Source organism: Pseudonaja textilis, chromosome 16, assembly GCF_049901715.1.
Source record: "Pseudonaja textilis isolate UNSWEBS1 chromosome 16, rPseTex1.2, whole genome shotgun sequence".
NCBI lineage: Eukaryota > Metazoa > Chordata > Lepidosauria > Squamata > Elapidae > Pseudonaja > Pseudonaja textilis.
In genome coordinates this window covers 7,402,775-7,417,672 of record NC_142005.1, presented here as the reverse complement: position 1 = coordinate 7,417,672, position 14,898 = coordinate 7,402,775, and the positions used below count along the sequence as shown (strand labels likewise).

At 49.6% G+C, this 14,898-nt stretch overlaps 1 protein-coding gene and 1 long non-coding RNA gene across 2 annotated transcripts in view; one reads left to right on the top strand and one right to left on the bottom strand.

Annotated features, from left to right (window-relative positions):
- Nucleotides 1-605: 605 nt before the first annotated feature.
- On the bottom strand, nt 606-14,632 carry LOC113446589 (palmitoyltransferase ZDHHC3-like). Its single transcript, XM_087914110.1, has 9 exons — nt 14,438-14,632; nt 13,532-13,620; nt 10,216-10,301; nt 8,809-8,921; nt 7,977-8,038; nt 5,763-5,874; nt 5,085-5,157; nt 4,850-4,979; nt 606-3,858 (listed from the first exon to the last, which is right to left on the bottom strand). The coding sequence occupies exons 1-9, from the start codon at nt 14,608-14,610 to the stop codon at nt 3,767-3,769; spliced, it is 930 nt and encodes a 309-aa protein (XP_087770236.1). The 5' UTR covers nt 14,611-14,632; the 3' UTR covers nt 606-3,766.
- Nucleotides 12,926-14,898, top strand: part of LOC148124570 (uncharacterized) — a 153,143-nt gene continuing 151,170 nt past the window's right edge. Inside the window, exon 1 of the long non-coding RNA XR_015739706.1 lies at nt 12,926-12,961. This is a non-coding gene — a long non-coding RNA (uncharacterized LOC148124570). The remainder of the gene's footprint in view (nt 12,962-14,898) is intronic.

Genomic DNA, 14,898 nt, shown 5'->3' with positions numbered 1-14,898 from the left:
AAGCCGAGGACTAGCTATATACCGAATTTCTTTTGGGAAGCTTCCGAGGTTTAATTTGAGATGCTGATAGCTGAATTAATTCCTTTTCTGAGTTTTTGCAAGAGGCCAAACCAGGAAGCAGCGACACAGGACATATATTTGCGCAACACGCCAAACACCCCAGTACAATCTCTCCATGCAGCTGTTGCCTCCAACAGATGTTCCTGCGAGTTTAGACGTGCTTTCGCAACGTACAAATTGGAGAAGCCAATTTTTTTTATAAAATAAAATAAAATAAACTCCTTTTTCTCCCAAATCTTTTCCCATCTGAGCCCTCCCTGCCTTTAAAAACTAAAATAAAATCTGCAAACGAGGATTTCTCAAGGAAAGGAAGGGCGGGATTTCTTACTCCCAATGTATCTCGATGTCGGATGTTTATTCAGAGGAGTAAAAGCAGGTGTAAGTTTGCACATCTGAAGTTCAAACTTTTTGTGGGTCAGTAGGTTTTGGTTTTTTTAATAAAAGAATTGTCGGTTTCGCACATTTTCGCAGAAGGCGATTCTGGATGCGACTCGGGGAGAGGTGTCGTGAAATTTGCACGGAATTGGAGTCTTTAGTCCGCTGGATAATTTATTAGCTTTTATTATTATTCAATGTATTTTGCTGCCCATCTTGTGGTTTGATGTTTTCAAAGCTCAGCGTTGCTACTCCAGAAAAATCCCATCTGGGGATTTTAAAAAGGCAGCGAGTGCAGGGCTGGGCCCCGGAATTCTGGGAGTTGAAGTCCACCCCTCTTAAATCATTCTGACTGGGGATTCTGGGAGTTGAAGTCCACTCCTCTTAAATCATTCTGACTGGGGATTCTGGGAGTTGAAGTCCACTCCTCTTAAATCATTCTGACTGGGGATTCTGGGAGTTGAAGTCCACCCCTCTTAAATCATGCTGACTGGGGATTCTGGGAGTTGAAGTCCACTCATCTTAAATCATGCTGACTGGGGGATTCTGGGAGTTGAAGTCCACTCATTTTAAATCATTCTGACTGGGGGATTCTGGGAGTTGAAGTCCACCCATCTTAAATCATTCTGACCGGGGGATTCTGGGAGTTGAAGTCCACCCATCTTAAAGTGGCCAAGGTTGGGAAACACCAATCTAGCTAGAAAAGATCCCAGGTTCTAACAATGCCAGGGATCCAAAAAGAGGGAAGGGAGAGCCGGCTGTCGCCCGATTTGAGCGGCGACAGTGAGATTCGTTCCGGGCACGCTTGATTTCAAACTCATCCGCTGATGGACTGCTGCTACCTGTCTGTCTGTTTCTTTTATTTTTTTTAAGCTGCCAGTGAGGCAGCCTCAATAAATAAAGTGAATAAATAAGCCTATTTACAGGTAAACAGGGGCCCCGGGGGATGAGTTTGGAGGAGGAGGAGGAGGAGGAGGAGGAAGGAGAGACAATTCTGGGTAAAGGAAGCAAAGGAATCTCACCCCTTGTTTTGTGCAGGAGGGATGAGGTCGAGGGCGGGGGGAACATTCTGCCCCCTTAACCCCGCACCCCAGCATTGGAAAAATTAGGGCGGCGAATGGGTTTCGCCGCTCATCGCTGTGAAATGGGGAGGAGCAGGTAAAAAAATGTACACCTTTAACCAAGGGTCTCTTGGGTGAGATAGGTAAGATCTGAACCCGGGACTCGAAAGGAGCTGGAAATGAGGAGAGGGGTTTACAACGCAAAAGGGTCACGCTCACCAGGTGTAAGGAAGAGGACGCTGTGTTGGTGCGTTTGGGGAGGCGTTGGGGTGGGGGCTCTTTTTCGGGACTGACCTGGCTGCTTCAGGAACAATAGAGTTGGACCTCCTGCAGAGGCTAGAGAGGGAGATCAAAGGCTCCCCCCGATTTAAATACAGCAGCTCCTTCGCTTACAACCATCCGTTGACTGACCTAAGTTACAACGGGACCGGAATTAAAAAGGGAGTCGTGGCCAAGAATTGCCGGTCATGGCGTCTCCCTGGTTCCAGGATCAAATTTGGACACTCGTGTTTATGACAGTTGCAAGGGTCCCTGAGGCCACAGGATTCATCCTTTGCGGCCATCCCAGCCGGCTTCCGACGAGCGAATCCGGATTCGCTTAAGGACGGTGTGATTTGGCTTAGCGACCGCAGCGATCCTCTTTAAAAAAAATTATGAATAAAGTTCGTCACATGGGCTGCGCATCGCCGAATGAGCGCCTGGCTCTCGGCGACGGAAAAAGCCTGGCTACCAACTGTGGTCCTAAGTGGAGGAGACTGGGAGTTCTAGTCCCGCCTTAGGCATGAAAGCCGACTGGGTGACTTTGGGCCAATCACCAGGAGACGGGGAGTTCTAGTCCTGCCTTAGCTATGAAAGCCAACTGGGGGACTTTGGGCCAATCACCAGGAGACTGGGAGTTCTAGTCCCGCCTTAGACATGAAAGCCAGCTGAGTGACTTTGGGCCAATCACCAGGAGACTGGAAGTTCTAGTCCCGCCTTAGACATGAAAGCCAGCTGAGTGACTTTGGGCCAATCACCAGGAGACTGGAAGTTCTAGTCCCGCCTCAGACATGAAAGTCAGCTGAGTGACTTTGGGCCAATCCCCAGGAGACGGGGAGTTCTAGTCCCGCCTTAGGCATGAAAGCCGACTGGGTGACTTTGGGCCAATCACCAGGAGACGGGGAGTTCTAGTCCTGCCTTAGCTATGAAAGCCGACTGGGGGACTTTGGGCCAATCACCAGGAGACTGGGAGTTCTAGTCCGCCTTGAGACATGAAAGCCAGCTGAGTGACTTTGGGCCAATCACCAGGAGACTGGAAGTTCTAGTCCCGCCTTAGACATGAAAGCCAGCTGAGTGACTTTGGGCCAATCACCAGGAGACTGGAAGTTCTAGTCCCGCCTCAGACATGAAAGTCAGCTGAGTGACTTTGGGCCAATCACCAGGAGACTGGGAGTTCTAGTCCCGCCTTAGGCATGAAAGCCGACTGGGGGACTTTGGGCCAATCACCAGGAGACTGGGAGTTCTAGTCCCGCCTTAGACATGAAAGCCAGCTGAGTGACTTTGGGCCAATCACCAGGAGACTGGGAGTTCTAGTCCCGCCTCAGACATGAAAGCCAGCTGAGTGACTTTGGGCCAATCACCAGGAGACTGGGAGTTCTAGTCCCGCCTTAGGCACGAAAGCCACCTGGCTGGGGAATTCTGGGAGTTGACGTCCACCTCTCTCATTTAAGCGGGCTGGGGTGGGCAGGCCAAGCTTGAAAGGGATGTAAATTTGGGGCCTTCCCTACCTGTCGGTCACCTGCCTTGGTAAGAGAAGGTTCACGATGACGAGTAATCGATGGATCCGCCAAAGGCTCGAACGATCCCGTCTTTTTAGCTCTCGGATGTCGGGCGATCTGGCCTCTCGGGAGAGCTTATGGGTCACACGTCCCATTTCTCTTTCATGGTCCAAGCTGTCCGTTTCCCCTTCCCCTCCCACCCCACCCCAAAAAATCTTCCTTCAGAGCCAGCTGTAAGCACGGGCGCTGATTGGAGAAGCGTGTCCCATGGGCCCAGAGTCCGAAAGAAGAAGTAAGTGGGTGCCGGGATTCATAGGCCGGCCAGCCGGCCGCGGCCCTTTTAGGCCTCTTGAGCGAGCTGTTCCAGCTTAGGGGTCACCTCGTCTGGGGGTGGGTGGGGTCGCCTTCTTTTGCTGCAGCCGATGAATTGTGGGGGGGGCGTGCCTCTCATCTCCCCCACCCCCCCCCAAGAGAGAAAGAGAAGCGAGCGGAGAGGGACGGGCCAGGAGAAGGTCAGACGTCGTAGTTGGGCAGGTAGCTGTAAGACGGCCCGCCGGTGGACGGAGAGGTGAAGTTGCAGGGGAAAAACCAGCAGATGACCAGACCTGGGCAGGAGAAGAGAGGAAGAGGGATTTTGGGGTGTTTTTTTGGGGGGGGGTACGGCAAAGATTTGGTACCTCCCCCAACACCCAAGTGTGGAAGAGGAAGAGGAGGAGGTGGTGAAGGAGCAAGAGAAGAGGAGGTGCAGGAGGAAGAAAAAAGAAGAAGAAAAGGAGAAGAGGAGGAGGAGGAAGAAAAGGAGGAGAGAAGAAGAGCAAGTGGAGGAGAAGGAGGAGAAAGGAAAAGAAGGAGAAAAGGAGAAGGAGAAGAGGAGGTAGTGGAGGAGGAAGGAAAAAAGGAGAAGAAAAGGAGGAGGAGAAAAGGAGAAGGAGAAGAGGAGGAGGAAGAGGAAGAAGAAGAAAAGGAGGAGAGAAGAAGAGCAAGTGGAGAAGGAGGAGGAAGGAAAAGAAGGAGGAGGAGAAAAGGAGAAGGAGAAGAGGAGGAAGAGGTGACGGAGCAGGAGAAGAGGTGGAAGAGGAAGGAAAAGAAGGAGGTGAAGGAGGAGAAGGAAGAAGAGATGTAGGAGGAAGAAAAAGGAGGAGGAGGAAGAGGAGGAGGAGGAGGAAGGCAGAGGAGGAGGAGGAGAAAAGGAGGAGATGGCGAAGGAAGAAGAGGAGGAGGAAGAAGAAAAGGAGATGATGGAGGAGAAGAACAGGAGGAAGAGAAAGAAGAAAAGGAGAAGAAGATGGGGAACAGAAGAAGAGGAAGAGGAGAAGGAGAGGAGGTGGTGAAGGAGCAGGAGGAGGAGGAAGGCAGAGGAGGAGGAGAAAAGGAGGAGATGGCGAAGGAAGAGGAGGAAGAAGAAGAAGAAAAGGAGATGATGTAGGAGAACTGGAGGAAGAGAAAGAAGAAAAGGAGAGAAGAAGATGGGGAACAGAAGGAGAAGAGGAGGAGGAAGAGGAGCAGGAGGAGAGAAGGAGAAAAGGAGAAGAAAGGAAAGGAAGAGGAGGCAAAGGCTTGGAGAGGAAGGACCTCTGTCCCAGAGTCCCGACGTACCTCGGCCGAAGACCTCACGCAGGAGGGCAATCTTGGGTTTGCGCGTGTGGCCCCCCGCCTGGGGACCCTCCCTCTGAAGCCGGTTGCGCAGCTGCTCTACGGCGGTCTCGTCGGTGATGATGGAGACCACCTGGAAAGCAGACGGGTGGGTGGGTGGGAGGGGGCGTTTGAGGAGGTCTCGGGCGGTGGCATTCTCTCCCTCGCGGCCCCTTTTCCCCCCGAGTTACAACCTCACCTGGTCGTAAAATATCACCGTGACGAAGAGGCCGAAGAGGATGGACTCCACTAGCAAGATGATCCGGTGAGCACTGGGATTATTTATTTTTGGAGGGGGGGGGAGAAAAGCAGAGCATTGGTGATTGGTCGACCAGCCTTAAGCCCCCCCTTTTTATTTTTGCAGCGCTGTTCTAACTCCCGTCCCTCAACGAGGACAGCCTCGTTGAGCGACCGCCGGAAGCAAAGTCCGGTTTCGCCCACTTTCCCAGCCCCTCCAATCCCTAAATTCGAACGAGAGAGAAGCTAACCCCCAAAAACCCATTTTCCTTTTATTTTCCACCCCCTCTCCCCTGCTCCCATAAAACGAGAGGTCGGCCGTTCCCGTCGATGCCAAATTAGCCAGTCTTTTCCCGCCCTCCCTCCCGAATCCGTGCCAAAAATCTGGCGCTCCAGTTGTTCTTTGGCAAGGCCTGGGTGACACGGCAAATTCTCTTTTGACTCTTATTTCTGTTTATTTTATTTTTCCCCTCTCTCTCTTCTTCTTTTTAAGGGTCAAAGTGAAGGAAAGGACCAAACTCCCGTTTCTGGAAGGTTGGGGAAAAAAAATAAAAAAATAAGATTTTGGGTGGTTTTTTTTGAAGGATGGAAAAGCCTGGTGCGCGAACGGAAGCGGAGGGAGGGGGAAAGAGAGGCTTACATTTGGATGGGGTTGCCGGCCACGCCGCCTTCGGATCTGCTGGCCGAGATCCTGTCCAGGGGCCACACCCAGGTGGCCAAAACCAGCCCCATGGAGTAGAGACTCGCCAAGCCTGTGGCCGGGAAAATTAGGTCAGCCGACGCCGAGGAAAATCGGAGGACGGGGGGAAGAGAAGGAAGAGGCCAAGCCAATTCTTTCTCTCTGGATCCCTCGTTAATCCTGCGGGCTCCTTCTCGTCCGTCCCCAGAATGGAGATGAGGAAAACAAGGGGATCCCTCTGCGGTTATTATTTATTTTTATTATTATTATTTTGGGGGGGGAAGGAAGGCTCAGTCTTAGGTTTCAGGAGGTTTTTCTAACCCTCGTGGGAAGACCGATGGGATGAGGGGAAGGGTTGGCCTCCAGATGTTGTAGGGGGGGCAGGCGCCCATCACTGGAGGGTTTTAAGGAGAGATCGGGCAACCGTGTGCCTGGGATGGTGTGTGTTCTGGGCAGGGGGTTGGACTAGACCACCTCTGAGGTCCCTTCCAGCCTCTGGGATGGTGTATTCTGGTCGGGGGAGGGTCAGGCTAGAAGACCTCCGAGGTCCCTTCCAAGCCTGCTATTCTGTATTCTGAGCCAGGGTTGGACTAGATGACCTCTGGGGTCCCTTCCAACTCTTGCTATTCTGTATTCTGAGCGGGGGTTGGACTAGATGACCTCTGAGGTCCCTTCCAACTCTTGCTATTCTGTATTCTGAGCAGGGGTTGGACTAGATGACCTCTGAGGTCCCTTCCCACTCTGCTATTCTGTATTCTGAGCAAGGGTCGGACTAGATGACCTCCGAGGTCTCTTCCAAGTCTGCCATTCTATATTCTGACCAAGGTTCGGACTAGATGACCTCTGAGGTCCCTTCCAAGTCTGCTATTCTGTATTCTGAGCAAGGGCTGGACTAGATGACCTCCGAGGTCCCTTCCAACTCTTGCTATTCTGTATTCTGAGCCAGGGTCGGACTAGATGACCTCTGAGGTCCCTTCCAACTCTTGCTATTCTGTATTCTGAGCCAGGGTCGGACTAGATGACCTCTGAGGTCCCTTCCAACTCTTGCTATTCTGTATTCTGAGCCAGGGTTGGACTAGATGACCTCTGAGGTCCCTTCCAGTTCTGACATTCTACCTCCTGGGCAGGGGTTAGACTAGAAGACCTCCGACTAGAAGACCCTTGCCTTAGATGACCCTTCTGGTCTCTTCCAACTCTATCATCTTTCCTGGCTAGCTGGGGGATGCTGGAAGTTGGAGTCCACCAGCCTTCAAGGGCCCACAAGGTTGGAGACACCCGCCTTGGAGGAGAGGGAAGTGCAGGAGGGAAGACAAGTGGGCTCGGAGCAGCCTCTAGTGGACGAAGGCCGCAAGCGCACCGCTCCCATTTCCCACAGAGCAACCGTTTTCTCTGGTTCAGCATCTTGGCTTTTTGACAGGGCCGTCGTCACTTCGAACGGACGCTAAACCCAACGGCCGTAAGTCGAGGATGGCCCGTGTGCGAACGACTGAGTTTTCTCGTATCCTTTGATGGGGATGAGGGAGCAGTTGTGGGAGGTCCGTCCCTTGGAAGCTTTCAAGAAGAGACTGCCCTCCGTTTGAAATGGCGTAGGGGTCTCCTGGTTGGGGGCTGGTCTAGATGACCTCCAAGATCCCTTCCAACTTCATTCATCTGTTAAATCTGGGGCCAAGCTTTCAAGAAGACTGCCCCTCTGTCAGAAATGGTGCAGGGTCTCCTGCTTAGATCGGGGGAGTGGGAATGGGGATGGGCTAGATGACCTCAATGTTCCTTCCAACTCTAATTATTTTTAGATTCAGTGAAACAGCTTGCTTTCAGAAGTTGCAGACGCTTCATCCCCGGAAGCTTTCAAGAAGAGACTGGACTGCTATTTGTCTTTTAATGGCGTAGGGACTCCTGCTTGGGCAGGGGAGGGGGTTGGTCTAGATGACCTCTAAAGGTACCTTCCGACCCCATTAATCTGTTAAATCTGGGCTAAAGCTTTCCAAGAACAGACTGGACTTCCATCTGTCAGAAATGGTATAGGGCCTCCTGCTTGGGCGGCGGGTGGTGGTGGTGTTGGACTAGATGACCTCCAAGGTCCCCTTCCAACTCTGTTAAATCTGGATCTGATCTGATTCTCCCGCTCCCCTCCCTCCTTGGGATCCCAGCGGGTGGATCCCACTTCTAAAACTATACCTGTGTAGAAAAGGAACTGGATGAAGTATTTCTGGTTGAGTTCTCCCACGCAGTTGTTGATCCTGTGAAGGAAAAGAATGTATAGAAGATAGATAGATAGATAGATAGATAGATAGATAGATAGATAGATAGATAGATAGATGATAGATATAGATATAGATAGATAGATAGATAGATAGATAGATAGATAGAGATAGATGCTAGATATAGATAGATAGATATAGATAGATAGATGATAGATATAGATAGATAGATAGATAGATAGATAGATAGATGATAGATAGATAGATAGATATGATAGATAGAGAGAGAGAGAGAGATGATAGTGTAGATAGATATAGATAGATAGATAGATAGATAGAATATATAGATATATATTGTTTATATATAGAATATATATATAGAATAGAAACCCACAGCGACGTCCAATCAAACTTTACAGGCAAGTCCTCGACGTACGACTGTGACGGAGCCCAAACTGTATGCTGCTTGGAGGGGTGGGGGGGAAGAATTTGCTAGGTTGAGTTTTACGACCTTCCTTGCCACAGTTGTTAAGTGAATCTGCCTTCCCCCACGGACTCTGCCCGTCCAAAAAGGCGACCACGCGACTCAGGACAGGGACGAGTCAGAACTGCCAACGGTCAGCGAGGTCGGGAATGCGCGCCATGTTACACACGCATGATAAAAGACGGACTGGGCAGGGAGGGGTAGGGCCAGCCAGGGGCGCGGTCCCCAAACCAAGCCGTGCAACAACAGAACCCATCAGGCTCAGCCGCTCAGGGGCCCGGGCTGGCCTGTTCTCCGCCCAAGCCGCAACCATCTCGAAGCTCACCAAGGGCAGTGGTGGTCCATCCGGCGCACGCAGCGGTGACAAATCCGGCAGTGATGGGCCCGCGGCGGGCGGTAGGTTTCACACCGGTTGCAAACCGTCCAGTCCTCGTGATTCTAAAAAAATTAAAATGGAAAAAATAAATAAAAATAAAATAAAAATGGAAATGCTGGAAGAAAACAAGGGAAGAAACGACTGGCAGGTAGAATTCGTTTAGGTCAGGAATCTCCAAAGGTGGCAACTTGAAAGACTTCGTGGACTTCAACTCCCAGAATTCCCCAGGGAGTGAATTTCAACCAAGACTTTGATAGCTGTAGGATGAGATTTAGTTACCATAGAGTACCTCCTGGAGAGAAGACCAGGTTTCGGAAGGATCTGGGCCAAGGACTTTATGGTGGGACACCCCCCCCCCTCCCGGTTTTCTCCCAATAATCTGGCATTCAAAATATCAGAGCTGGTTTGGAAGGGGTGGTGAATCCAGGAGACTGGGAGTTCTAGTCCTGCCTTAAGGCATGAAAGCTGATTGGGTGACTTTGGGCCAATCACCAGGAGACTGGGAGTTCTAGTCCCGCCTTAGACATGAAAGCCAGCTGAGTGATTTGGGGCCAATCACCAGGAGACTGGGAGTTCTAGTCCCGCCTTAGACACGAAAGCCAGCTGAGTGATTTGGGGCCAATCACCGGGAGACTGGGAGTTCTAGTCCCGCCTTAGACATGAAAGCCAGCTGAGTGATTTGGGGCCAATCACCAGGAGACTGGGAGTTCTAGTCCCGCCTTAGACACGAAAGCCAGCTGAGTGATTTGGGGCCAATCACCAGGAGACTGGGAGTTCTAGTCCCGCCTTAGACATGAAAGCCAGCTGAGTGATATGGGGCCAATCACCAGGAGACTGAGAGTTCTAGTCCCACCTTAGACATGAAAGCCAGCTGAGTGATTTGGGGCCAATCACCAGGAGACTGGGAGTTCTAGTCCCGCCTTAGACACGAAAGCCAGCTGAGTGACTTTCGGCCAATCACCAGGAGACTGGGAGTTCTAGTCCCGCCTTAGACATGAAAGCCAGCTGAGTGACTTTGGGGCCAATCACCGGGAGACTGGGAGTTCTAGTCCCGCCTTAGACACGAAAGCCAGCTGGGTGACTTTGGGCCAATCACCAGGAGACTGGGAGTTCTAGTCCCGCCTTAGGCATGAAAGCCATCTGGCTGGGGGAATTCTGGGAGTTGATGTCCACCTCTCCTAAAGCTGTCAAGGTTGGGAGATTCTGATCTAAGTGGCTGCCCAATCATATCAATAAAGGGAAACACAGAAAATAAATGTGCATTTTCTCTTCTCCCCTTCGGGACCATCAGCAGGGCCTGCCATGGAGGACTTGGTCCTCTTGTGGGTACAGAAACCTGCAAATTTCACAACTCACACGGATGTTCTGATGCGCGGCGTTGTTGCCGTTGCTGCTCCGCAGATCGGAGAAATCGAGGGCGGTGTCGGGAAGTGGGACCACCCCTGGGGGAAAAAATAAACACCAAGATTCTTCAGCCTGATTCATTTAACGACTGATGACTAATTCTTCAGCCTGATTCATTTAATGACCTAAACCAGGGGTCCCCAAACTTGACAACTTTTAAGACTTGTGGACTTTTAAGACTTGAAGTCCACAAGTCTTAAAGTTGCCAAGTTTGGAGACCCCTGACCTAAACTCTTCAGCCTGATTCATTTAATGACTGTGTGACTCACTTAACAACAGCAAGGATTCCCTAAACCATGGTGCAAAACTCACACAGCACGTTCCTTCTTTCCTCACCCTTTCATGTTCCAAATCACTCCGTTGTTTTTCCTCCTCCAAGAGAGCTTTATTTATTTATTTTAAAGTCTTCTTCCTTCTCTAACAAAAAGTAATAATATCTTCCAGATGAATATCTACCTGTCTGGGCTTGGGCCAGATCTGTGGATATATCAGGAGAGGGGGGGGGGTCTCTATCAATTATATCCCCTCCCACACCCCTAATGCTTTTTTTCTTAATGCTTCCTGGAAGAGCCAGTGCTGATCTTTTCTAAATCCAAAAACATCTTTGGGGTGACAATATCTATCTATCTATCTATCTATCTATCTATCTATCTATCTATCTATCTATCTGTCTCAATAACTATCTCAATATCTATCTATTTATCTCAATCTATCTATCTATCTCAATATCTATCTATCTCAATAACTATCTCAATATCTATCTATCTATCTATCTATCTATCTATCTATCTATCTATCTATCTATCTCAATATCTATCTATTTATCTCTATCTATCTAATCTATCTATCTCAATATCTATCTATCTATCTATCTATCTATGTCAATAACTATCTCAATATCTATCTATGTCAATATCTATTTATCTCTATCTATCTAATCTATCTCAATAACTATCTCAATATCTATCTATCTATCTATCTATCTATCTATCTATCTATCTATCTATCTATCTCAATAACTATCTCAACATCTATCTATCTATCTATCTATCTATCTATCTATCTATCTATCTATCTATCTATCTATCTATCTATCTATCTATCTATCTATCTGTCTGTCTGTCTGTTTGCTTCAAAGATATACTAATGGCTTCCTTGGATGGGATCTGAGATTGAGAACTAGAACTGTGGCCAAACAGATGCTCCTGAACAGAACAAGAACAGGCCTGTGACGTATGTATGGAAAATTAGGTAGCTTTTACGTCATGGGCCTGTTCTTGTCCTGTTCAGGAGCATCTGTTTGGCCACAGTTCTAGTTCTCAATCTCAGATCCCATCCAAGGAAGCCATTAGTACATATTTGAAGCAAACAAATGGAAGAACAAGCCAAACAATTGCAGGGAAGTGGGGGGGAGCAGAGATACACTCATAATCTCTGTTCCTTCTTTTCTGTCCGTCATTTGCACACACACACACACACAAAGCCTCTCTCCAAAACCAGAACATATTTCTGACAATGACAACGGAGGATTACTCAATCTGAGATGTTCTCCTGGCAGTGACGCAGCTGAAGAATTTCAGCCCGATAAATATTTTGATTTGGGATCACGAAGGCCAGAAGCCGAGATGTCCATAAATCAGTCTCCGGCAGCCAAAACTAAAACTAATGGACGGCTTGTTTGGAGGGCAGATTTAAAACAAACCAAAATAACACCCACTTTCTAAAGATGCGTAGACTGAAGCCTAGTTGTCGAAAGGACAATCAATCCAAAGGCACCAGCCCCAAAGGAGCGGAGATGTCCGTATGTCCATAATCAATCTCGGCAGCCAAACTAAAACGAACGGATTTTTTTAAAAAAACCTTTTTCCAAAGATGCGTAAACTGAAATTGCCGAAATGACAACAGATCCGTAAGTGACGCTCTTTCCAAGTCAAGGACCCCAGATTTACCGCGATCCCTGAGAGAGCAGCGAAAAAGATGAGCAAAAAATATTGCAACGTGGGTTTTATTTTATACTAGCTCGATAGCCGTGCTTCGCTATGAAAAGTACGTGGTTGGGCTTAGTTTTTGGAGAGGAAAAAAAGGGGGGGAAATTCTGCCTCTGCCTACCAGCATCCATCGGTATTCATCTGGCTAGCGTCCTGTTAGTGTGTGTGAGTGTTGAGGGCTGTTTGGAAACTGAAAGGGTATTTGCTGGGCGAGCAAAGAGACAGCAAGGAGCATGGGCGTGGCTTAGCTCAACTGTTCTGGACTGAAGCTGCTTGGTGCTGTAAAACTGAAACTCCTCTGCTTGTGTTTTGCATTTGGAAGAGATTTCTTTCCAGGTGGGGAGGGGGAGTAGAACTCCTTAGCATCAGAGCATGTTAATAATAATAATAATAATAATAATAATAATAATAATAATAATAATATAGGATATACTAATGCTCTGATGGTCATTTGGAAAAATCCTTTCTTAGTCAGCACCTGGAAGCCAAGAGGAACATAAATGCCCAATTTCAAGTTTTTAGGCTTTACAGTGCTGGAGATTTTGTGATGATGCGTGAGGGGCATTTCGCTTTTATATATATATAGATTTAGTAGATCTTAACGTCGGCAGTATTAAAATGGGTGGACTTCAACTCCCAGAATTCCTTGTGATACATTTGCATATGAAAGCTAGGGAATTCTGGGAGTTGAAGTCCACGTCTTAGAAGTTGTCAAGTTTGGAAAAGATTGCCTTAAGCTACAAGGAAAGTCACCACTGGCTAGTTTCAGGCCTTATGCAGGGAGTCCCCGACTTACGAGCACAATGGAGTCCCAGCTTTCTGTCGGTAAGTGAGACAGTTGAGTTTTTGTTGTCCCGTTTTACGAGCTTTCTTGCCACGCTTGTTAAGTGAATCACTTGCAGTTGTGAGGTCAGTCACAGGGTTGTTTAAGTGAAATCTGGTTTCCCCGTTGACTTGGCTGGCCAGAAGGTTGCAAAAGGGGATCGTGTGACCCCCGGGGGCACTACGACCATCCTAAATATGAGTCAGGTCTGAAATTTGATCCCATGACCCTTGTGTGACAGTTGTGTGAAAAATGGTCATATAAGTCACTTTTTTTTCCCCAGGGCCGTTGTAACTTCGAACTGTTGTAAATGTTGAACGGGCCACCAAACATGGTTTGTAAAACCGAGCTGGGCTGGCCCATGGCAGGGAAAGTAAACAAGGCACAACTCAGCACCACAGCTGGAGTGATAACTGCCTTCCTGCAAAATATAGAATGGAGACTTTGGAGGGTTCACCTGGGTCGGCAAATACAGCCCTCGTGTGGCAGACGAGAAGCATCAGAACAACGAGGTTGAAAGCCACAGCATGGAAAGGACACCAGAAGCTGGAAAGAAATGTAAACGATGGTTAAAATTAATGTGGTAAGATTATGCGCCAATTTGCAAGATCACCGCCTGCTTTGAACAGATGTTAAATATTCAAAATAATCCTCCTATCTTTTATTATCTGATTGCAGATTGGAGACCGGGGTACTTTTACCAACCCGGCTGATTTGAGCCAGTGAGTATGCGCAGAAGGCACCGTCTTTCTGGATCCCTGAGCTCCTGGAGCATGTGCAGAGAGCATCTTCCTTCTAGGGCACTGGCCTCTTGAGCATGTGCTGGGGGCGTCTTCCTTCTGGATCACCAAGTTCCTGAGCATGTACAGACAGCATCTGCTCCTCCTCCTAGGCCACTGAGCTCCTGAACATGTGCAGAAGGCACCTTCTTGCTAGATCAGTGAGCTCCTGAGCATATGCATAAGGCATCTTCCTTCTGGATCCCTGAGCTCCTGAGCGTGTACAGAGCATGTCTTCCTTCCATAGCACTGAGCTCCTGAACATGTGCAGGGGGCACCTTCCTTCTGGACCACCAAGCACGTGAGTATGTGCAGGCAGCACTTTCTCCTCCTAGATCACTGAGTTCCTGAACACATACAGCTTCTTGCTAGGTCAGTGAGCTCCTGAGCATGTGCAGAAGGCTCCTTCCTTCTGGGTCCCCCAGCTCCTGAGCATGTGAAAAGGGCTCCCTTCCCCCTCCACCTAATTACCGCATTCCCCTCCCAGACGCAAAAAGAGACCTTCCCACCCCGGGAAAAGAAACTCCCAACAATCCCAAGCCCGGCGCTCCTGAGCATGTGCAGAGGGCCGAGGGCGGGCCTACCTGTCCCGGAAGCCAGGCTGGAGCAGGACGTGCTCCAGAATGACGTAATCGGCGTAGCCCACGCTCAGGTAGGTGAGGAGGAGGCAGAGCCCCCCGCAGGGGTCCAGACGGGCTCGGCCCTTCCCGCCGCACCGGCACGAGGCCCCGCTCGCCGCCGCCGCCGCCGCCCCCATGGCAACCCCGGCCGCCGCTTCCGGTCCCGCCCTCTTCGCTTCGCCGCTCGGCCAATCGGCACGCTGGCGCCTGGAAAGTGGGCGGGAGGAAGGAGGCTCGCGCGCAGCCGCCCGGCTCCCGTTGCCATGGAGACGGGGCCTGCCGCTTCTAACCCGCCCTTGCTCTCCTCCCAGACCAGCCTACCTGGCAGGGCTGTTGTGAGGACACTAGGAAGGACACCCCTCCGCAAGAAGCACCTTTTTTTATGTTTGAAGGCTCAGTCATACACTAAATAAAGAACATTCCTA

Excerpts from the sequence above, each read along its gene's own strand:
- LOC113446589 (XM_087914110.1), bottom strand. The coding sequence starts at position 14,610 with ATGGGGGCGGCGGCGGCGGCGGCGAGCGGGGCCTCGTGCCGGTGCGGC. Across the intron at positions 13,621-14,437 it reads CAGCCTGGCTTCCGGGACAG|CTTCTGGTGTCCTTTCCATG; the intron begins GTAGGCCCGCCC and ends ATTTCTTTCCAG. Across the intron at positions 8,922-10,215 it reads CCGCGCATCAGAACATCCGT|AATCACGAGGACTGGACGGT; the intron begins GTGAGTTGTGAA and ends TAATTTTTTTAG.